General features: G+C 36.8%; 1 protein-coding gene across 3 annotated transcripts in view; it reads left to right on the plus strand.

The window, feature by feature from the left end:
- The window catches only part of LOC126828399 (dnaJ homolog subfamily C member 2), a 218,479-nt gene that overhangs the window by 61,179 nt on the left and 132,009 nt on the right, over window positions 1-25,291 (plus strand). For all 3 annotated transcript variants that reach the window (XM_056102172.1, XM_056102171.1, XM_050558189.2), the window contains 4 exons: window positions 3,097-3,241; window positions 4,175-4,255; window positions 11,578-11,643; window positions 15,515-15,606. In XM_056102172.1, coding sequence (XP_055958147.1) covers window positions 3,097-3,241; window positions 4,175-4,255; window positions 11,578-11,643; window positions 15,515-15,606 — 384 coding nt within the window. The remainder of the gene's footprint in view (window positions 1-3,096; window positions 3,242-4,174; window positions 4,256-11,577; window positions 11,644-15,514; window positions 15,607-25,291) is intronic.

Genomic DNA, 25,291 nt, shown 5'->3' on the forward strand with positions numbered 1-25,291 from the left:
GACAGACAAAATGGCCGCCATTCGTTCTCAAATAGCGTAAAAATATGGTATATCAAGGTTGTTGACCCTATAGAGGTCACAATTTTTATCCGATTTTGTTCAAACTTGAAATTTAAGTTTATAACCCAAAGATCTCGGTTCCTTTCGATATTCGGGCTTATCGGACCGTAACTTCCTGAATTATGGCCCCTGATTGTACGAAAAATCGCATTTTTAGCTTGTGGACCCTATAGAGGTCATAATGTTATCCAATTTAAAAAACTGTATTATTATATCACTGTTCCACCCTAAGGACGACTGAATTCGAATTTCGTGATAATCAACCCGAAATCGACAGACAAAATATGGTATATCAAGGTTGTGGACCCTATAGAGGTCACAATTTTTATCCGATTTTGTTCAAACTTGAAATGTAAGTTTATAACCCAAAGATCTCTGTTCCTTTCGATATTCGGGCTTATCGGACCGTAACTTCCTGAATTATGGCCCCTGATTGTACGAAAAATCGCATTTTTAGCTTGTGGACCCTATAGAGGTCATAATGTTATCCAATTTAAAAAACTGTATTATTATATCACTGTTCCACCCTAAGGACGACTGAATTCGAATTTCGTGATAATCAACCCGAAATCGACAGACAAAATAGCCGCCATTCGTTCTCAAATAGCGTAAAAATATGATATATCAAGGTTGTTGACCCTATAGACGTCACAATTTTTATCTGATTTTGTTGAAACTTGAAATGTAAGTTTATAACACAAAGATCTCAGTTCCTTTGATATTCGCGCATATTGAATTGTAATTTCCTGAATTATGGCCCTTCATAGTAGGAAAAATCACTTTTTTGTTAGCTTGTTCTCGATCCATCTCTCGAAAATGTGGGCGTATCCTGCCTGGCAGCCGCTGGTTATCCAATTTAAAAAAACGTTTTAGTTTATCACTGTTACACCCTAAGGACGGCTGAGTTCGCATTTTGTGAAAATCAGCCCAAAACTGACAGGCAAAATGGCAGCTACACGTTCTACAATAGCGTAAAAATATGGTATATCAAAGTTGTGGACCGTATAGAGGTCACAATTTTGATCCGATTTTGTTGATACTTGAAATGTAAGTTTATAACCCAAAGATCTCGGTTTCTTTCAATATTTGTGCATATCGAATTGTAATTTCCTGAATTATGGCCCTTGATTGTAGGAAAAAAAACTTTCTTTTAAGCTTGTTCTCTATCGATCTCTCGAAAATGTGGGCGTATCCTGCCTGGCAGCCGCTGGTTATCCGATTTTGTTGAAACTTGAAATGTAAGTTTATAACACAAAGATCTCGGTACCTTTCAATATTTGCGCATATCGGACAGTAACTTTCTGAATTATGGCCCCTGATTGTACGAAAAATCGCGTGTTTAGCTTGTGGACCCTATAGAGGTCATAATTTTTATCTGATTTAAAAAAAGGTATTATTATATTACCGTTACACCCTAAGGACGACTAAGTTTGAATTTCGTGAAAATCAGCTCAAAACTGACAGACAAAATGGCCGCCCTTCGTTCTCAAATAGTGTAAAAATATGGTATATCAAGGTTGTGGACCCTATAGAGGTCGCAATTTTAATTTGATTTTGATGAAATTGGAAATGTAAGTTTATAACCCAAAGATCTCGGTTCCTTTCAATATTTGCTCTTATCGAATCGTAATTTCCTGAATTATGGCCCTTGATAGTAGGAAAGATCGCATTTTTAGCTTGTGGTCCCTATAGAGGTGATAATTTTTATCCGATTTAAAAAAAACGTTTTAGTATATCACCGTTACACCCTAAGGACAGCTGCGTTCGAATTTCGTGAAAATCGTCCCAAAACTGACAGAGAAAATAGCCGCCCCTCTTTCTCAAATATTTGCGGATATCGAATTGTAATTTCCTTGATTGTAGGAAAAATCACTTTCTTTTTAGCTTGTTCTCTATCCATCTTTCGAAAATGTGGGCGTATCCTGCCTGGCAGCGGCTGGTCAATGAATTTGTATAACTTGAACAGCTAAATCCATGATATTAAAATTTCGTATACTAAACGTTAGCATGGGGAAGAACTTCATAAAAACCAAACAAATTCTAATGGTTTTCTGATAATTACTTAATGAGTTGTTACTCTTTATAAGATTTTAGTGTATTATAAATGTTTGATTACCCAAAAAAGTAACAATATGCAACAACTCTTGTTGGCTGCCCGGACGATTTAGCTGCTGTGGGCGTATGTTTCGTCGCCAGGCAACAACCTATCTTTAAATTTTCAATTTAACATCACCAATGAACTGAGCAATCCCGAAAACCCTAATATAGAGTCAAGATGAGGTTATACAGGGAAAAATAATGAATATTTTTTATGAAATCTAAATTATCACCCTCAGTTTTACCCCCTCCCCCCATTATCTTCAGGGGGTGTGCACAGGGGGTCAGAAAAAAAAAAATGTTCATACACGGGTAGGGTAACTACAACTTTTGGAGGGGCCCCGAAAAAATTCATATTTAAAGTAGCTAAGTCTCTAACTCAATATCATCCAAAATCTTCAACATTGAAAACACGATTTATTTGTCAAATTAAATCAACATTCATGTTGTGATCTTACCGGAAAAAGATGGGCTTTTGATATCCAATATTTAAGACAAAATAAACATTTTACCATTTGTACACGAATCGTGTACCATAATGGGCTTCAGCCCCAGTTGTATCAAGAGACTTGAGGGACCAGGCTAGACACATTGCACCAAATCAAACGGCGCATGTGGACTGGACTGGAATAACCAGACGCTAGAAATTTGCACTCGCTTGAGACTGAGACTGCTGGCTTATTTCGCCGAACATAACTGATTTGAAATTGGAGTAAAACGGAAACCATTGAATGTAAATCAGTTGATATACATTCATATTACAGTATTATATGCGTTGCGACCCACTTTTGTCAATTTCTAGGTCCCAAATGTTAGCGATTTAGCTCCTTTAACACCTCCCCCCAATTAAATGTCTGTTCATGATTGGAGTTTAGCACTATAACTGTAGTAGGGCCTACATGTATTATTGTTTAAGCTTTCAAATATTTAATGTTTAAGCATGGGAAACTTTGGGTGTTCCTGCTAAAAGAAGATCATTTGACAGTGTAGACCCAGAGTTTGATGATGACGTGCCATCCAACAATGCATTGGCCAAGGAAAAATTCTATAAAGTATTCCGACCCATCTTTGAAATGAATGCAAGGTAAAAAAAAAAACCCAGGTTATTTCATTATTGACTTTAAATGTAATTTTAAAAAAATTTGATATGAACAATGTTCAATGATTTTAAATGCTGTTGTTCAGATTTTATGATCACAAGGTGGTTTTCTGTGAATAAACTGTCACCCAATTAAGCAAATCTAGCGATCATTTCTGAATGGTACAATTGTTTGATTTAAAAATTTCAGACATTTTTCAGAATTTGATCTTTGATATGCCTACCGGTACGCATATCAACCATTATCAGCGGACAGCCCGAGAAATCTAGGACTATGTGTACCAGTATGATGTTTGACTTGCTCTTCCGTCAGCAAGAATTTACATTTAACAAAAGGTCTAGCCCCATACTCCTCACAGTGTTTCGTTTGATTAGAGCTAATCCCACTTAACTCTGCTGTAAAGGAAACAAATGGTTGAGTTTGAATTTTGTAAAAATCTGACCGAAACTGACAGAAGGTTGTGGACCCTCTAGAGGTCACAATTTTTATCCGATTTTGATGAAACTTAAAACATAGCTTTATGTCCCAAAGATCTGTCCCTTTTGATATTTGCACATTTCAGGCCATAACTTTCTGGATTATTGCCCCTGATTGTACAAAAAATCATGTTTGTTTTTAGCTTGTTCTCTATCCATCTCTTGCAAAATGTGGGCGTATCCTGCCTGGCAGCCGCTGGTAATACCTTAAATCACTGTCCAAAGTTTTAGGGAAGACCCCAGATTAAACGAAAGGGATATCTCGGGTCATTGCTTCAGGAATATGGTTCGGCCCAGACTGTCAGTCAGTGAAGAGAAAGAGGGCTGGATTATCAGAAGGCAAATATATGTTTTAAAATTAAAAATGATGATTGGAATACACAAAGCTGATGGATAGTAAAGTTGAATATGATTCTGATTAAATTTATGTTAATTTTTTAGATGGTCAAAGAAACCAAAAGTCCCGGAACTTGGTGATGAAAATACACCTTATGATGATGTTGATGATTTTTATGGATTTTGGTAAGGAATAGTTTTTATATAAGACCAATTTTCAGTAATAGATTTCATTTGTTGGTGAGATTCTAGGAGAACCGTCACGACTATGTTGAAGAATAGTTATTAATTTCAACAAGAAAACAGATCTTATCACTTTTATATGTCCACATTATAATCTGTCTATTGCAGGTCTTTCTTTAGGCCTGAAATGTTATCTAAATTATTGATTAGACATTAATTAACATATCCAGACCATAATCAACTCTCGATGGCATCCCTAGCCTGCGATCTTTAGTGGATTATGAGCCGATTTACTGATTAACTTTCTTTCAAGATTTAATGATTAAGTGGATAATCGAGATAATGCTGTTTATCATACTGACTTTAGTAATGATGATCGAGGCTAGGCGGAAATTTCAACTGCTTAGTTCTCGGTTCATAGTGGATCAATTTGAATGAAATTTTCAGCAATTTGCCTTTACATTACCCAGTTTTTAACTATTATAGTGAGAACTGCCAACTCGTTATCGAATCTCCCATAATGTATCTTTACCATGATATTATATTGTATATAAATCTGCGTATCAAAATATGACTACTCTATACAGTTGCATTTTTATATGCCCACATTTTCATGTGGACGTATATTGTCGTCGCCCCTGTTCGTCTGGACGTCCGTCCGTCCACAATTTGTTTGTGGTCACTCTACAGGTCACAATTCTTATCCGACTTTGACGAAACTTGAAATATAGGTTTATCTCCAAAAGATCTCTGTTCCTTTCGATATTGGCATGTATTGGATCGAAACTTCATGGATTATGGCCCCTGTTTGTACGAAAAATCACGTTTTTAGCTTGTGGACACTATAGAGGTCACAATTTTTATCCGATTTTGTTGAAACTTAAAATCTAAGTTGATAATCCAAAGATCTCAGTTCCTATCGATATTCGCGCAAATCGGATCGTAACTTCCTGAATTATGGCCCCTGATTGTACGAAAAATCGCGTTTTTAGCTTGTGGACCCTAGCCTATAGAGGTCATAATTTTTATTTGATTTAAAAAAACATATTATTATATCACCGTTATACCCTAAGGACGGCTGAGTTCGAATTTCGTGAAAATCGGCCCAAAACTGACAGACAAAATGGCCGCCCTTCGTTCTCAAATAGCGTAAAAATATGGTATATCAAGGTTGTGGACCCTATAGAGGTCCTTGATTGTAGGAAAAATCACTTTCTTTTTAGCTTGTTCTCTATCCATCTCTCGAAAATGTGGAGCTTGCCGGGCAGCCGCTGGTTATCCGATTTTGTTGAAACCTGAAATGTAAGTTTATAACCAAAAGATCTTGGTTCCTTTCGATATTCACGTATATCGGACCGTAACTTCCTGAATTATGGCCCCTGATTGTACGAAAAATCGTGTTTTTAGCTTGTGGACCCTATAGAAGTCATAATTTTTATCCGATTTAAAAAAAAGTATTATTATATCACCGTTACACCCTAAGGACGACTGAGTTCGTATTTCGTGAAAATCGGCCTAAAATTGACAGACAAAATGGTCGCCGTTCGTTCTCAAATAGCGTAAAAATATGGTATATCAAGGTTGTGGACCCTATAGAGGTCACAATTTTTATCCGATTTTGTTGAAACTTGAAATGTAAGTTTGTAACACAAAGATCTCAGCTCCTTTCAATATTCGCGCATATCGAATTGTAATTTCCTGAATTATGGCCCTTGATTGTAGGAAAAATCACTTTCTTGTTAGCTTGTTCTCTATCCATCTCTCGAAAATGTGGGCGTATCCTGTCTGACAGCCGCTGGTTTTTAAATTGAACACTTCAATTCACATAATCGTTTTTTGAGGCAATTTGCCAATATAGCACCCCCGACCGATCGAAAGTTTGTTTTATTGCCGTTTCGATGCTATTAAAATCAACAAAATTGGAGCATGTTAAGTGACCTCGCCGGGCATTTGAAAATGGTATACATCGGAAAATGTTTTGGAAAATAATAACGTAGTTTGGCATGTGATAACGTCATTTCAACACGTGAAGAAAAATATAATTTCAAGTTCCTAAGACCCATATTCACGGTAAATTACGTCTAAATGCAACTCATTGTTCATTTATGAAATAAGCGTTAAATTATATGAATAAATGACTTGCCTGAAAAGACATAATGATAGATAATTCCATTATTTTAATGCATCTCGACAAGGGTCCACAATGTTAACATCACGTGACTCATATTCGCGCGCTTTGGTATGCAATTTATAACAATTATACAATTCATAACATTTAATATCACATTGCTTTTAGATGCCAAAAGCTTTCTTTAAAATGGGTGATCAGTGATCACATGTTTCATTATGGTAAAAACACGTACCATTCAAAATGATATAAAATTGCATTTTTGGGGTTTGTTTTTGGTTTTGGTTGCTGACAACAAAATATATGTTAAATATACAAGAGTAAAGATATGTAATTTTTATACGCCCACATTTTCATGTGGACGTATTATGCCGTCGCCCCTGTCCGTCCGTCCGGACGTCCTTCTGTCCACATTTGTTTGTGGACTCTCTACAGGTCACAATTCTTATCCGATTTTGACGAAACTTGAAATATAGGTTTATCCCCAAAAGATCTCGGCTGCTTTAGACATTGGCATGTATTGGATCGAAACTTCATGGATTATGGCCCGTGATTGTACGAAAAATCACGTTTTTAGCTTGTGGACCCTATAGAGGTTACAATTTTTATCCGATTTTGTTGAAACTTGAAATGTAAGTTTATAACCCAAAGATCTCGGTTCCTTTAGATATTCGTGCATATCGGACCGCAACTTCCTGAATTATGGCTGCCAATCGTTCTCAAATAGCGTAAAAATATGGTATATTCCTGAATTATGGCCCCTGATTGTACGAAAAATCGCGTTTTTAGCTTGTGGACCCTATAGAGGTCATAATTTTTATCCGATTTAAAAAACCGTATTATTATATCACCGTTACACCCTAATGACGGCTGAGTTCGAATTTCATGTAAATCGGCCCAAAATTGACAGACAAAATGGCCACCGTTCGTTCTCAAATAGCGTAAAAATATGGTATATCAAGGTTGTGGACCCTATAGAGGTCACAATTTTTTTCCATTTTGGTTGAAACTTGAAATGTAAGTTTATAACCCAAAGATCTCGGTTGCTTTCGATATTCGCTCAAGATTTGGTTGAAACTTGAAATGTAAGTTTATAACCCAAAGATCTCGGTTGCTTTCGATATTCGCTCATATCGGACCGTAACTTCCTGAATTATGGCCCCTGATTGCACGAAAAATCACGTTTTTAGCTTGTGGACCCTATAGAGGTCATAATTTTTATCCGATTTAAAAAAACGTATTATTATATCACCGTTACACCCTAAGGATGGCTGAGTTCGAATTTCATGTAAATCGGCCCAAAATTGACAGACAAAATGGCCTCCGTTCATTCTCAAATAGCGTAAAAAATATGGTATATCAAGATTGTGGACCCTATAGAGGTCACAATTTTTATCCGATTTTGTTGAAACTTGAAATGTAAGTTTATAACACAAAGATCTCGGTTCCTTTCGATATTTGCATATATCAAATTGTAATTTCCTGAATTATGGCCCTTGATTGTAGGAAATATCACTTTCTTTTTAGCTTGTTCTCTATCCATCTCTCGAAAATGTGGGCGTATCCTGCCTGGCAACCGCTGGTTTATTTTTTAAAATCTTGCCAAATAGCTTCTGATTTTAAATAATACAATTATCAATATTGATGTCATAATTATTGAAAAATAATGCTTTTTTTAAAAAAAAAATATACAGTGGTTGCTATGGTAACCACTCAAACTGCTTAATATTTTGCTCAAACTTATACAATCCATACATTTGACATTATATGGGTTACAAATATTTTAAAATGCTTATTTTTAAATGTGGTGATCACTTTTTGGGTCATGGTAAACAACCAAAATTGATAATATATGGCAGATTAAAAATATGTAATTTTATAAATTCACCAACTTTTTGACATATTCCCACAATTTCACTTGTGTATCTCCATTCGTTCTTATTTTACTAATGTCCCAAAAACGACCCAAAAATAGGCAATTGTGTGCCGCGGAAAATGTTCAAAATCGAACATATATTCAGCTCTTGAGAGAAGGCATATAGATATTTTTACTATTATTTTTTTTCTGTTTATCTTACTTGATAGCTACTGACTTTAAAATGCATAACAACAGGTTCAATATTTCAGATATAACATGGACAAGACCATTTTTAATGAAAAAATTGACCAAAATCACTTTGACAAGTTGCTGGGGAATTCCAGATTCAAAATTGGATGAAAATTATTTTTTTTTATGGAGGCTCAAAGTTGCGATTTTTGACTTTTCGCGGAAGAAAGTTTTTTCAACACGTTGAAAAAGTCATTTTTGTTTTTTTTTGCGATGCCATATTTCATTTCGTATCAAAACTATCAAAAATGCAGATGTAAATTCATGAAATACAACTTTAAGGCTAATCATGTTTCGATTTTCACATTTGTGTAACAATTATTGTAAGAAGAATGATAAGATCTACTTGAAAAACGTTTAAAATCAAATGTATAATCATAATCTCAAAATCACCTTTTTCCACCTACTTACAGCCACAATTCTTATTCGATTGTCTTGAAAACTTTTTGTATACTTATTCCTCATACCCTAAGACTGACCTTTATTATTTATGGTGCATGCCCGACCCCCTGGAACAGAGCCACGCCCATTTTTTCTTTGTGTCTCTGTGTGTTGCCTTCAGGCCACATTTCTTTGAACTTGGGATATGTATTCCTTATAGCCTAAGGACGAAAACTGCATGTCCCGACCCACAGGGGCAGAGCCACGCACAATTTTTATGTTTCATTTACAGGCAGCAATTCTGAATGGATCAACTTGGTACTTGGCATATGTATTCCTTATAGCCTATTGATTTTGGTGAATGCCTGGACCCTAAGGGGCAGAGCCATGCCTAATTTTGTCTTTAGTTTTGGAACTTGGTATACTTATTCTTTATACCCTAAGGACGGCAACTGTTGATGTTGGTGCACGCCCACTTTTTGTTGATATTTTGTCTGTAAATGATATACAGGTTGCAATTATTAACAGATTTGGATTCAATTTGGAATGATACTCTTCAAAAAAAGTAGGGGATATTGAAATGCAAATACCTATGCAGGTTGTGATATGATAAATAGTCATGGACACTTGACATGCTTTGAGAGTATGTTCACAGATGAAGAACTTATCACCCCCACAGAACCACTGAGCTGCATGTGTGACATGCAATAGCGCCATACATGTGGGAGGGGTTCAATGTCAAATTTGACACTTTAAGGAAGGGTTGATGAAAACTGCCGCATGCTGGTTTATCCTATCCATGTTTGCTTTCCTATTGGTTCTTGCATAAGATTTACTGTTTAGCATATCTTGCTTTAGTTTGTTAATTTTATTTGCAATGAGACGTCTTCAACATGATGAACATCTACATGCTGTTGGCATGCTTCAAATGGGTTCTACACAGCGAGCAGTAGCCAACATGCTTAATGTGTCACAGTCTGATCAGCAGACTGTGGAACCGGTACCAACAAACACACAATGTTGATGATACGCCTCGTTCAGGTCGTCCTAGAGCTATTACACAAGTCCAGGATCGATACATTATTACACAGGTCCTGAGAAATTGAGGACAAACGTCCAATCAGCTTTCTGTAAGCTTGTAAAGTTACAGGAATTCGAGTTACACCTCAAACGATTAGAAATTGGCTACATGCAGCCCATTTGCATGCGCGACGATCGCATATTGTGCCTCCATAACTCGCCAGTACATGGCAAACAGACGTCAATGGTGTAGGCAGCGTAGAAATTGGGGTAATCGTCGATGTGCACGTGTAATATTCTCAGATGAGTCCAGATTTACTCTGGATTTCACCGATAGGCGTGCTCGCGTTTGGAGGCGTGTAAATGAGCTTCATGAATGACTACCTCCAGTGTCACCATATTGTCCATATGCCTTGGCCAGCCTTGAGTCGTGACCTTTCCCCTATAGACCATGTCTGGGACATGATCGGGAGACGTGTTCGTCGACGTCAACTGACAACACTGCAAGAATTGGCCGTGGCACTGCAAGAGGAGTGGGTCAGATTGCCTCAAATCGTGATTGGACGGTTGATTAGGAGCATGCCACGACGAATTGCTGAATGTCTGAGGATTGGTGGAGCAATTACTCATTATTAAGACAAAAATCAAAAACGTACATTTTCACTTTTGACAGTGTATCTCTTTGCGAGTGAAATTCAGCCGGCAGATAAGCCGCCCATATGAACTGTTTATGTTCAGGTGTAGGCAATTGGCCTGTTATTAACATACACTGGTTATAAAACTCTAATAAAAACAGCAGTGCATTTCCACAGTTTTGTATAGTTTCTGAATATCTCCTACTTTTTTTTTGAAGAGTATATATTGGTTCATGTCCAACCCCAGAGCCACGCCCAATTTTTTTTTTTTTTGTCTACAGACTGGAATTCTAAATGGATCATCTTGGAACTTGGCATATTTATACCTTATATTGTAATGATAGCAACTATTCATTTTGGTGCATGTCCCGACCCCCAGAGGTGTGGTACCACACCCACTGTTTTGTTAGTTTTTATCGGTAAATACTCTACAGATTTTGTCCAAATTCAGCATATCAGTCATTTCAATAACAGGTTGATACCTATTTATATTGTTCTATATCCAACCCCCAGGTGCAGAGCCACGCCCAATTTTTGTATTTATCGTCTACAGACTGCAATTCTGAATGGATCATCTTGGAACTTTGCATATTTATTCCTTATACCGTAAAGACAGCAACTGTTTATTTTGGTGCATGACCCAACCCCCTGGGGCAGTGTCACACCCACTTTTTTGTTAATATTTTGTCTGTAAATTTGGCAAAACAAACGCCTAGCCTTCTTTGCCTCTTGTCATATTACATCCATTTCTTATTTCATTCTCGTCATTTTAAAAAGTACCATATCAATCAAAACAGGAATGTGGACGCATATTTCAGTGTGAGCGATGCTCTCGTTTATGATAATTAATATATTAAAAGTAACCTGAAATTCACTTATGTTAGTATCAAAAATTCAAGTTCTCACATACTTACAGCTAAGTCTGTTTCTCAACATTTTGTTGAATTGCTTAGATTTTTATCAATTTGGAACACACCAGATTAAAATGTTTAGTCAAATCTACCATGTTTATGCTATTTATTGAATAAAGATGATATATGTATTTTTTCACCAGGTATGATTTTGATTCTTGGAGAGAGTTTTCTTACTTAGATGAAGAAGAAAAGGAAAAGGGAGAAAAGTAAAACACTGATATTACTGTAAACACATAGTTGTAGATAGTCTCGCTCATCCAGAACCCCATAGTCTTCAACCTAAGGAGGGTCTGGGACTGTTGTCAATTTTTGATGAAAAGTTCCATAGCCCATGAGTAACCCGGAGTTTGGTTTTTTATGTGGTTGATTATCCAGTATTATTTGGCCAAGTCAAGTAAGAGTTGCGCCCCTTCCCGAAATAAATCCCATAATTCATGCATTATTTATAAACAAACATGAATCGTGACAACGAAGAATAATTTATTAAAAAACAGAGATGTGGCCCATGAAGAGAGAAATTTTACAATAAATTTTTTATTCACATTTTCATGTGGACATATATTGTCGTCGCCCCTGTCTGTCCGGACCATAACTTCATGGATTATTCCGAGCAGCTATTATTTATTGAGAATGAGGGACCTTCAAAGCCATTCCAGCTTAACAATAAAGTTGTAGGAACCATTTAACCTGTAGTGTTATATATTACGATCACCAAACACAACAAGAAAGTCCGATAGTACTACACAATACGCTGAATAATTTTGTCACGTTTTGAAACGAGGATACCCTACTTCAAGTGCTCAGGGGGCGCAATTATTATTGATATTAACCTGTAGTGTTATATATTACGATCACCAAACACAACAAGAAAGTCCGATAGTACTACACAATACGCTGAATAATTTTGTCACGTTTTGAAACGAGGATACCCTACTTCAAGTGCTCAGGGGGCGCAATTATTATTGATATTATTTTTATACACCCATATTTTCATGTGGAAGTATATTGTTGTTGTGCCTGTCCGTCTGTCTGTCTGTCCACAATTTGTTTGTGGACACTCTACAGGTCACAATCTTTATCTGATCTCCCAAAGATCTCAGTTCCTTTCGATATTGGCATGTATCGGACCATAACTGCATGGATTATGGCCCCTGATTGTATGAAAGATCACGTTTTTAGCTTTTGGACACACTAGAGGCCAAAATTTTGATGAAACTTAAAATGCATGTTTATAACCCAAATATCTTGTTTCCTTTCGATGTTCGGGCCATAAGCAGAAATAAGCAATTTGATTGGTTGATGCTTTGGGACACGATAACTTTAGTTCTAATTAAATGAGAGTGATGAAATTTGGTGTATAGTTTTATTACATCAATACCTTGACTAAGTTCGATAATGATCATTTTCTGCTTAGGCTAAGGAGTGATAAGCAATTTGATTGGTCAAGACTTTGGAACACAACAACTCTGCTTTTAATTGAGGTAGAAGTAGAATGTTTAAACTTGATGTTGATGTTCATTAGGTGAATGTCTTGACTGATTTCAATGATTAACATTTCGAGCTAAAGCTAAGCAGAGCTAAGTAATTTCATTGGTCGATGCTTTGGGACACGATAACATTGATTCTATCTGACACAGATTGTTGAAACTTAGTGTATAGTTGATAATCAGTTTGATTTCTTGAAACTTTTGAAAAAAATAAATGTGTGATTAATTAATGTGTTATTGATTTATTTTGGGATTTCATCGGGGAACATCAGCCTCACTGTTGGCTTGTTTAGCTTGTCCTCTATCCATCTCTTGCAAATTGTGGGTGTATCTTGCCTGGCAGCCACTGGTTCTGGATGATAGAGTCTAAGTTGTAGAATTTACAGACAGACCTCCATGTTGAAAAAAAAAAATAGAAATCATTGAAAAATTGAAACTAAATTGGTTCTAAAGTATTTCTTACTGTTATGGTATCCATTGTTTTCAAATTCCTTTTTATACGCCCACATGGAAATGTGGTCGTATATTGCCGTCACCCCCGTCCGTCCGTCCGTCGTCCACAATTTCTTGTGAACACTCTACAGACTACATTTATCATCGGATTGTTTGGAAATTGATATATTGATTAATTTTTTGATATATATTTAATTTCAATAACTTCTGTTAATTTCGTCTGGAGTTATGGCCCTTGTTTCACTTTGTTGCACCTTGTGAACGCTCTAACGACAAAAGTTATCAACCGATCTGTATGAAATTTATATCCATCATTTAAATTAGTAAAACGAAGAAGCCTATTGAATTTCAGCAATTTCCGTTAATTACATCTAGAGTTATGGCCCTTGTTTCACTTTGTTAAATCTTGTGAAGGCTCTAATGACAACAGTTATCATCCGATCTGTTTGAAATTGATATGCATCATTTAAATTAGTGAAATGAAGAAGCCTATTGAATTTGAGCAATTTCCGTTAATTACGCCGTGAGTTATGGCCCTTGTTTCACTTTGTTGTACCTTGTTTATGCTCTAACGACAAAAGTTATTATCCAATCTGTATGAAATTTATATGCATCATTTAGATTAGTAAAACAAAGAAGCTTATTGAATTTTAGCAATTTCCGTTAATTACATCTAGAGTTATGGCCCTTGTTTCACTTTGTTGATTCTTGTGAATGCTCTAACAACAAAAGTTATCAACCGATCTGTATGAAATTTATATGCATCATTTAAATTAGTAAAACAAAGAAGCCTATTGAATTTCAGCAATTTCCGTTAATTACATCTAGAGTTATGACCCTTGTTTCACTTTGTTGAATCTTGTGAACGCTCTAATGACAACAGTTATCATACGATCTGTTTGAAATTGATATGCATCATTTAAATTAGTGAAACTAAGAATCCTATTAAATTTCAGCAATTTCCTTTAATTACGCCGTGAGTTATGGCCCTTGTTTCACTTTGTTGTACCTTGTTTATGCTCTAACGACAAAAGTTATTATCCGATCTGTATGAAATTTATATGCATCATTTAGATTAGTAAAACAAAGAAGCTTATTGAATTTCAGCAATTTCCGTAATTACTTCTAGAGTTATGGCCCTTGTTTCACTTTGTTGAATCTTTTGAATGCTCTAATGACAACAGTTATCATCCGATCTGTTTGAAATTGATATGCATCATTTAAATTAGTGCAATGAAGATTCCTATTGGATTTCAACAATTTCCGTTAATTACACCGTGAGTAATGGCCCTTTATTCACTTTGTTGTACCTTGTGAATGCTTTAACGACAAAAGTTATTATCCGATCTGTATGAAATTTATAGGTATCGTTTAAATTAGTAAATCAAACAAGCCTATTGAGTTTCAGCAAATTTCCGTTAATTACATCTAGAGTTATGGCCCTTGTTTCACATTGTTGAATCTTGTGAACGCTTGAACGACAAAAGTTATCACCCAATCTGTATGAAATTCATATGCATCATTTAAATTAGTGAAATGAAGAAGCCTATTGAATGTCAGCAATTTCTGTCAATTACTTCTAGAGTTATGGCCCATGTTTTACTTTGTTGAACCTTGTGAACATTGGAACGACAAAAGTTATCATCCGATCTCTATGAAATTGATATGTATTATTTGAATTAGTAAAACGAAAAAGTCTGTCGAATTTCAACAATTTCTGTAGATTACTTCCAGAGTTACAGCCCTTGTTTTAGTTTTTAGAACCTTGTGAACCCTCAAACGACGAAAATTATAATGTAATCTGTATGAAATTGTCTATTAAATGCCCCCTAATTACCTACAAAAGAACAAATATATGACAACTCTTGTCGACCGCTCGGACGAATTAGCTGCTGTGGGCGTATGTTTAGTTGCCTGGCAACCTATCTTTATAAATGTAATGTTTCAATCTCTTTAGTTTTGTTTATGGTTGTACTGGAGTATCCTAAACATGTGCTTATAACATGGATAATCTCTTTAAAAAATACAGTAACAATACTTTGTTCATTATTATAGGTTCATAAACATAAAACAAGATAATGATTGGTTACATTATTTTCTGCAATTGAACAGAATGTTCTCTTTTATTTTGCTTCAGTCGTGATGAAAGAAGATGGATTGAAAAACAGAATAAAGCAGCTCGACAAAAGAGAAAGAAGGAAGAAACAAGCAGAATAAGACAATTAGTAGGTAAGTATTTGATATCACTATAGGTTAAACAGCTTTTTATTTGCATCTAATTGGGTAGAATGTTCAAACTTTGTGTAGATGTTCGTTAAGTGAATATCTTGACTGACATCGATTGTGAGCAGTGTGCGAAATTAGCACTGGCCGTTACGCCCGTGACCAGTAGATTTTTGATCTGGCCAGTAAAAATTTAAAAAGCACAAGTCCGACTGGCTTGTGGAAAATTTTAAAACTTTCAACCGTTTTTATTCCAAATCACTCGAGAAAGAAAGATAAATATACACCTTTTTCTCAAAATATTATGTGGAAAACACATTTTCCTTTACAAGGTCACGCGATCTGACGTGAAACCGCGAATGGGTTCTTGATTGAAAAATCAGTCATGGCTCGAAATGTTCGTCTATCTTGTCGCCGACAGGCGAATTTTACGTCTGACAGGTAGGAAGAAAAACTATTTTATGTTCAGTAACTGACTTGGGACCACAATACTCATGTCTACGCCACAGACATTTAATTATTCATTTCTAAATGCAAGAATTAAGCTTGGAAATACCGCGAAAAGCCGCCATTTGCATTGTTTCCATTGCGCACTGTCGTACAGTAACTCGCACAGTTGGAAGTAGCCAATTTTATAACAATAAATTTCACACCATCCACACTTGTTTTCATCTGTTTATAGCATTATGAATTATTATGTCTAAATAAATTAAAACGCACCCCACAGTAAATATCTGGAATGGAAATGCACACAGCTCGTTGTCTGGTGTATTTAATCATTTTAAAACAATGTCCATAAATAAAGGCTATGAATAATTTACTAGAAAATTTGACAAAATCAATAATTAGGTTTGGAAAAAATTCCATATATATAAATATAATTTGTAGCGTAAAGATAGACATGGATGTGAGAAAGGAATTCCAGGGGGCATAACCTCTCCTCCGCACGCGATACATGTAAATATGCAGCCATGCACAGCCACAGGTGTTTTGATATTAGATTTATTACGGATATTTAAGAATCCAAATTCTACACCTCAACGGCTAAGTATTTAATTTAGCACGGAAGTTTGGCATCATGATACTTGGTGAAATTTACGTGGATACGGATTATAGAATTGCACGAATATGGGTGTCTTCGAGGCAAAGCAGATTCGCGGACTTTCAATTCCCATAGGTTTCATATTACGATATTTATATGGAACAATGTACGTAGAGAGTGTTTGTGTACCTACATGTATGGATATGTGTGATGTAACTGGTCTTTGACAATTTAGAGTTACAGGTTAGTTACTGAAGCAACATGTATGAAGAAAAGCTACCTGTGCAACTAATGTTTTACAATTTGGTGGAGCCTTTTAATAACCTTGTGTTTCGTGCTAATATTTTCTTTTGTTTTTTAAATTGGCCTATTTCGAATAAATTCATCAACTGCTTTTTTATATACATATTACTACAGGTACAAAGAACTAAAACATTCTTTTCATAAACATTCAACATTGGAAATTTTGGCCGTTTCTTAATAAGAGGTCTATACGGTGCGTGATCCACGACTCCACGTGCTGTATTTGATTCTGAGCGGTAAATTTTACCTGCATGTTATTTTTATAAAATCGTTTTTGACTTACTGGGGGGAGGTGGGGGGTGTTGGATGGCTGAATGGTTAGTGTGCGCGCGCTGTATCATAAAGTCTGTCATTGAGTTGACTGCCGTGGTTTCGAATCCCCGGTTGTACGTGACAAGGAGTAGGGTCGCCTGTCCAACCTCGTGGGTTTTCTCCGGGTCCTCCGGTTTCCTCCCACTGGTAAAGACCCCTATGCGCAAGTGAATTATTGAAATAAAATTAAACCATATGTTAGTCCCGAAATGACCTAGTTTGTGTCGAGTGGACGTTAAGCCCCATTTCTCTCTCTCTCTCTTTTGAAAAACTAGTGTAGAATCCGCGTCCAACAGGAATATGAAAACAATGGATCGAGTAATCCGATACGAAAGTGTTCTTCACTAGATAAATATTGAAGTAGGTAAACAAAAGAGACACTGTTTTCATAGTCAGATATAGACCATAGTTCGAAGAGGTACCCTCTTCTTCTTCAAGGTAATAAATAAAACATTTAAAAACAATCTCTAAGGAAACAGAGGTGATGTCATAGGGAACTATGACGAAGAGTGTGGAACCAGGAGCGCGTGAAATAGGGGGAAAGTCTAGAAAGTGCTGATGGGGAAGATGGTTTGAGGATTATTATTAATACCTAGAGGTTCAAGAGTTTTAAGAGTTCTAATCCAAAATGTTTCTTTATTAAGAAGTGAATGGGTGGTGGCATTATGGAGCTGATCAAAAGCTGTGACTCGGAGATGGTCTATGCTATGATAAGGGGAGTTGAAGTGTCTGGCGATCGGAGAGTCTGCTTGATTGTTAATATCTGATCTATGTCCATATATCCGTTCTTTGAGTTTTTGTTGAGTTTCTCTGACGTATTGTTGGTTGCATTTGGTACAGCTAATTAGGTATATGATCAGGGCTCTTTAAAAGTTGAGTGTGCCTGCGCACACAATTGAAAATGTGCCTGCAGGGTCATACTGAAACACAGGGATGTAGCTAGGATTTGGTGAGTAGTGTAAAAAATATATCTGGCGATCTGAGCGAGGCAAAAAAATTTTTGGGAGGGGGGCGTGGTCTTTTATGAAAATTAAACCCTTCTTGGTGTATTTTCAGAGCATCTGCTGCCTTTTGTATTTGGTTCAGTGCAAATCAAATTTCTATTTATATATTCAAATTTTACCAAATTCACTTAATTTTCATCAATGATACAGGGATCTAAAAACTTTTTGACACCACCCAACCGAGCATAAAATTATCCCGTCCCACTCTGTTTCTCTGGATAGATAAGTTGAGGACCTTTCGGTATTTGTTGTTTTGTTGGGTTTTTTTTCAAATATTACTTTATTACTTTGAGATTAAAAATTAAAACGATTCTTAAAACGGTGACAACAGGTAGATATTGATAATTAAAACACGTTGTATTATTTGACTTGTTTGTAAAGTTGTTGTAGCCTACGTGTGAGAAAGCTCTCATCGCCCTCCTAGTCCTACTCTCGGGCCGTAGCAAATCCACAGTCAACACAGGTAAGAAATAAAATAAGAAACATCGTGAAAATTTGCAGGCACGTGTTGGACAATTACAACATTCAAACCTTTAACATTGGAGTGCCGTAAATTGGTCTGGGTGACCTATTTACGGCAAATAAACAAATATAAAGACCGTAGAATAATTGTAAAATGAATAGACCTAGGCCTACACATCTTCTAAGTATAAATAAACAAAATACCAATACATCTTTCTTTAAACTAATTTGGGATGATAGGGTCTACTACGGCACACAAAAATAAATTATGCCGTGACAGACATGGTTTGCGTACGTCGGCTTTTACCATGGCTTTGCCGTTTAATTGCCGTGGTAAATTTCGAGCGCCGAGTTTGTGTACAGAGAAGGATTAAGGGGTTTAAATACGACTGGGCAGCTTTCTTCGATTTTTCTTTGTGCTGGGCAGCAAAAAATAGTGCCGGGCGCAGGCGCCACCCGGCTTGGCTACATCTTTAAAAATGTGCCTGCAAAAAAGTTTTTTTTAAAGCAAATGTGCCTGCGCACGGAAATATCGATGCCTGTATATGATATTACAAGAGTTACAGTCGAGACGTTTCCGAATTACGAATTGTTTCTTGGTGCAGTTACTCGTAATAGTGTTGGTTTCTTGACAGTGCCGAGTACATGTAATACATTTTTTACTGCATTTGTAAAATCCCGGTGTTTCTGGAGCTTTAGGTATTTTAGACTTGACCAATGTGTCGCCCAAGTTGCGAGGTCTTTTATACACAACGACAGGAGGGTTGGGTATAACAGTCTTACAATGATTAGATTTGTGAAGAATAGGCATGTATCTTTGTATAATTTCTCCAATGTTTGGGAGTCTTGGATTGAAGGGAATAACAAATGGGATTCGGTTATCTTTCTTCTTTTGACGTTGTTGTAGAGCATCTGAGCATGAGAGATTCTAGTGGCTTTCTTGATAGCATCAGTTATAACATTTCTTTTGCGCAGATAGATGCGTAGTTCATCTAAGCGATTGTTAAGGAATGCGGGTAATGAACAGATTCGTCTGAGGCGAAAAGCGAGACTGTAAGGTAGACTACGTTTAGTATGGTGAGGGTGGCAAGATCCCCAATGTAGATATTGGTGAGTGTCAGTGGTCTTAGAGAATAGATCAGTTTCTAAGCGGTCATTGATTTTGTGAATTGAAATGTCCAGGAAGCTAATCAAATCTCTTGAGTGGTTACATGTGAACTTGATAGTCGGGTGGGCGGAGTTCATATATTCGATAAATTTGAGAAGTTTAGTTTCTCTGTGGCGCCAAATAAAAAATATATCATCTATTTATTGTTTCCAAAAGTGTGGCTGTTCAAGAGGATTATAGTTCTTTAGAAGTTCTTTTTCAAGACTGCCCATAAACAAACAAGCGTAGTTGGGGGCCATTCTTGTACCCATTGCTGTTCCATGTTGTTGTATGTAGTGTGTGTCGTTAAATACAAAGTTGTTCAGAGTAAGTACAAGATGCATAAGTTTGCAAAGGAAGGAGGTAGACGGTTTACTGTCAGCTGGTCTGCTCTCCAAAAATGCTTTACAGCTATCTATGCCTTCTTCATGAGGTATATTTGTATAAAGTGATTTAACATCCATGGTACATAACAGATCTTCTTCGCCTGGTGGTTCTGTATAGAGTTAATAACATCAATATGTCGTAAAAAATCCATATCATCTTTAACAAAGGATTGCAGACAAGGAACAAATGGTTTTAAGTTGTGATCTACGAAAGCTGATATATATTCAGTGGGTGTATCGTTGCAGCCAATAATAGGGCGTCCTGGATGATCTGGTTTGTGTACTTTGGATTTAGTGTAGAATCGAACAGGTTGAGGTTTCTTGTTGATAAGTAGGTCAGCCATGTCGTTATTGATATCACCATGTTCGACACCTTCTTTGATAGTTTTCTTGATTTCATTGTTGAATTTAGATGTGGGGTCTATGTCAGTAGGTTGATAAAACTCTGTATTTTTTAACTGACTAAGGGCTTCCTCTATATAATTGTCCTTGTCCTGGATGACAACAGCACCTCCTTTGTCTGCTGATTTAATAATGATATCCCCATTGTTAGTGAGTGACTTGAATGCTAGTTTTTCCTCCACAGTCAAATTGTTATATATATGTCGATTGTTGTCAATACCAGTCATAACATTTTTAGTGACAGCGTCGATGTCGGCATCTAGGAAAACGTCTCTACCAGAAGGGGGAGTAAAGCGGTTCTTTTTACCTTTAATGGCCGTGGGATCGTTGTCGTCATTGTCTAGGTCTTTGATGTTATAACCCAAAGATCTCGGTTCCTTTCGATATTCGCGCATATCGGACCGTAACTTCCTGAATTATGGCCCCTGATTGTACGAAAAATCACGTTTTTAGCTTGTGGACCCTATAGAGGTCATAATTTTTATCCGATTTAAAAAAACGTATTATTATATCACCATTACACCCTAAGGACGCCTGAGTTCGAATTTCGTGAAAATCGGCCCAAAATTGACAGACAAAATGGCCGCCGTTCGTTCTCAAATAGCATAAAAATATGGTATATCAAGGGTCACAATTTTTATCCGATTTTGTTGAAAATTGATATGTAAGTTTATAACCCAAAGATCTCGGTTCCTTTCAATATTTGCGCATATCAGACCGTAACTTCCTGAATTATGGCCCCTGATTGTACGAAAAATCGCGTTTTTAGCTTGTGGACCCTATAGAGGTCATAATTTTTATCCGATTTAAAAAAACATATTATTATATCACCGTTACACCCTAAGGACGGCTGAGTTCGAATTTCGTGAAAATCGGCCCAAAATTGACAGACAAAATGGCCGCCGTTCGTTCTCAAATAGCGTAAAAATATGGTATATCAAGGTTGTGGACCCTATAGAGGTCACAATTTTTATCCGATTTTGTTGAAACTTGAAATGTAAGTTTTAACCCAAAGATCTCGGTTCCTTTTGATATTTGCGCATATCGGACCGTAACTTCCTGAATTATGGCCCCTGATTGTACGAAAATACGCGTTTTTAGCTTGTGGACCCTATAGAGGTCATAATTTTTATCTGATTTAAAAAAACGTATTATACTATTAAAAAAAAGTAGGGGATATTTGATTTTTAAGTGTTATTAAAGTCACCTAATGAAACTGACGAAGAAACAAATGACAAAATGAAATGAAGTTCACATTCATCGATTTATTCCAAATGATCGTTAGACTAAGTAAGGCACAGACTGACCATTATAAGGGTAAAATGATACCCGGGGTCAAACAGCAAAGTTACCACAGCATCACAACCAAGTCAGTAACGGGTAAATCCTCCTCTGTTTGCCAAACAAGCATTGATCCGACGTGGCATACTCCTAATGAGACGTCTAAGGTCATTTTGGTCCAGATTGTCCCATTCCTGTTGCAACGCAGCAGCAAGTTCTTGGACATTGGCAGGACGTTGTTGACGTTGACGTAACCTCTGTCCAAGCATGTCCCAGACATGCTCAATGGGGGAGAGGTCGGGACTCAGTGCTGGCCAAGGTAATGTGGTGATGTTCTGTTGTTGGAGGTAACCTGTAACGATCCTGGCCCTGTGACATCTTGTGTTGTCATCCTGGAAGATGAAACGGCGGCCATGACGTTGTGCGAACGGCACAACATGGACTGCCAAGATGTTGTCCCGGTAGTACTGGCCTGTAACACACCCTGCAACAACATGTAAAGCCGTTTTTCCAGCAACAGTGATGCCTCCCCACACCATAACAGAACCACCCCCAAATCGATCATGTCTGATGACGTTAACGTCTTGGAAGCGCTCGTTTCGACGACGCCACACCCTCCTACGTCTGTCCAAAAAATCAACAGTGAACCTTGACTCATCTGAAAACATCACATTGCTCCAGCGTCAATTATCCCAGTGTTGACGATCCCTACACCAACGACGTCTTGCCTGAATGTGATGATCTCTCAAACAAGGGATCACGCGAGGACGTCGGGCGTGAAGGTGACCCCTATGCAGTCGATTCCGAATCGTTTGGCCACTCACTCTCACACCAGTGTCTGTTTGAAGACGAGCGCTGATCTGATTTGCTGTGATGACACGATTTCTCAAGGCCAAGGTACGGATAAATCGATCCTGGGCTTGAGTTGTCGCCCTTGGTCGACCTGAGCGTGGTCTGTCCTGTACAGATTGTGTATCACGGTATCTGGACCATAGCCTGCTTATGACAGACTGAGAAACATTCATCGTCCGCGCCACAACCGCCTGTGTTGTGCCGATCTGTAGCATGCCAAGGGCACGTAACCTTTCATTTTGGGTAAGCCGACGCATATCAAAATTTGTTTTCTGGTCACTAAAACAATTAAACTTATGTTTCCACCCTGGAATTCAATGCCACAATGACTGTAACATTCAAAGTCAGACTCGTGCAAATCTTGGGTTGGACCCCCATGATGATCCCAAGCATCACCTGCATTCCATGCGGTAGCTATTGGTGCGTTTGGGCGTCACATGTAACTGGAAATGTTTCTTCTGTTAGGTTCTATAGTGACTTTTTTCGTAGTCATTTGCATATTTTAGTATTATGCCCCCAAAATCAAATATCCCCTACTTTTTTTGAATAGTATATTATATCACCGTTACACCCTAAGGACGGCTGAGTTCGAATTTCGTGAAAATCGGCCCAAAACTGACAGACAAAATGGTCGCCCTTCGTTCTCAAATAGCGTAAAAATATGGTATATCAAGGTTGTGGACCCTATGGAGGTCACAATTTTAATCTGATTTTGTTGAAACTTGAAATGTAAGTTTATAACCCAAAGATCTTGGTTCCTTTCGATATTCGCGCATATCGGACTGTAACTTCTTGAATTATGGCCCCTGATTGTATGAAAAATCGCGTTTTTAGCTTGTGGACCCTATAGAGGTCATAATTTTTATCCGATTTAAAAAACCGTATTATTATATCACCTAAGCATGACTGAGTTCGAATTTCGTGTAAATCGGCCCAAATGGCCGCCCTTCGTTCTCAAATAGCGTAAAAATAGGGTATATCAAAGTTGTGGACCCTATAGAAGTCACAATTTTTATCCGATTTTGTTGAAACTTGAAATGTAAGTTTATAACACAAAGATCTCGGTTCCTTTCGATATTTGCGCATATCTAATTGTAATTTCCTGAATTATGGCCCTTGTTTGTAGGAAAAATCACTTTCTTCTTAGCTTGTTCTCTATCCATCTCTCGAAAAATGTGGGCGTATCCTGCCTGGCAGCCGCTGGTTTCTTTAATGAAAATACTTTTATTATCTTTGGATTACATGTACAAGCTATGTTATTCATTGGAGTGTACACATCTTCCTTACAATTTCATTAAAAAGCTAATGGCTAATAAAACACAAGAATGAACACAGAAAACTGCCCTCAACACTAGAGCTGGGTGATATCCCTGAAAACATTGCGATATAATCACTATATTGCAATATTTTATAAAATGTCAATACTTTCAGTTTATCAGGGTTTTTTTTAAATGTAAATAAATATGCATAAAAAGTTGGGAATACCCCTGGAGTATTCACTTGACACTTTCTAGTCAATATTATTATTTCTAGTCAATATTATTTTTAGCATACAGTACTGAATTTACAATCAAAATTTACAAACTTGCAAAAGTTGTTGTTTATTAGTTTTAATTTTCAAAATATTAATTATAATATTTTATTTAAATTAAAAATATTTACATATGGCAGAGGCACAAAAAAACATTAAAAAAAGTTTGTGTTCTTTCGTCCGTGCATATTTATTTTTATAGCTACCCTTGAAAACTCGTGGGGGGTTGGATGGCTGAATGGTTAGCGTGCGCGCGCTGTATCATAAAGTCTGTCATTGAGTCGACTGGCGTGGTTTCGAATCCCCGGTTGTACGTGGCAAGGATTAGGGTCGCCTGTCCAACCTCGTGGGTTTTCTCCGGGTCCTCCGGTTTCCTCCCACTGCTAAAGACCCCTACGCGCAAGCAAATTATGTAAATAAAATTAAACCATATGTTAGTCCCGAAATGACCTAGTTTGTGTCGAGTGGACGTTAAACCCCATTTCTCTCTCTCTCTCTCTCTCTGAAAACTCGTTTTTTCTCACTCAAGCGTACACCTTCTTGAAGATGCATTATATAATATAAGGATAGTAAATTAAACTATAAAACATAAGTACTATGTCAAAAAGTGCCCATTGATGTCAAATACTGAAATAGCAATTTTTCGGATCACGGACCGCACGTCCGCTGAATGATAATCACTAATCAATCAGTCTACCGGAACTCTAAAAATATATAGTTGGCAATGTTGGCATTATTTATATTTCTGCATTATTAAAATCTATTTCAATCTGAAAATCAATGATTCCTTTGGAAAATCAAATCGGGAGTTTATAACAGTATTTATTCATCATTAAGCAATAAAATATCGTAAATAACATCAAAAGGAAACATTTTTTCAATACTTACATTAAATATCATCCAGAAAAATCAAAACGGTACATGTTTTTTTACTATTAAAACTGTTTGTGTCGCGTCAAAGCCATTCAC

Source organism: Patella vulgata, chromosome 7 (assembly GCF_932274485.2).
Source record: "Patella vulgata chromosome 7, xgPatVulg1.2, whole genome shotgun sequence".
Classification (NCBI taxonomy): domain Eukaryota; kingdom Metazoa; phylum Mollusca; class Gastropoda; family Patellidae; genus Patella; species Patella vulgata.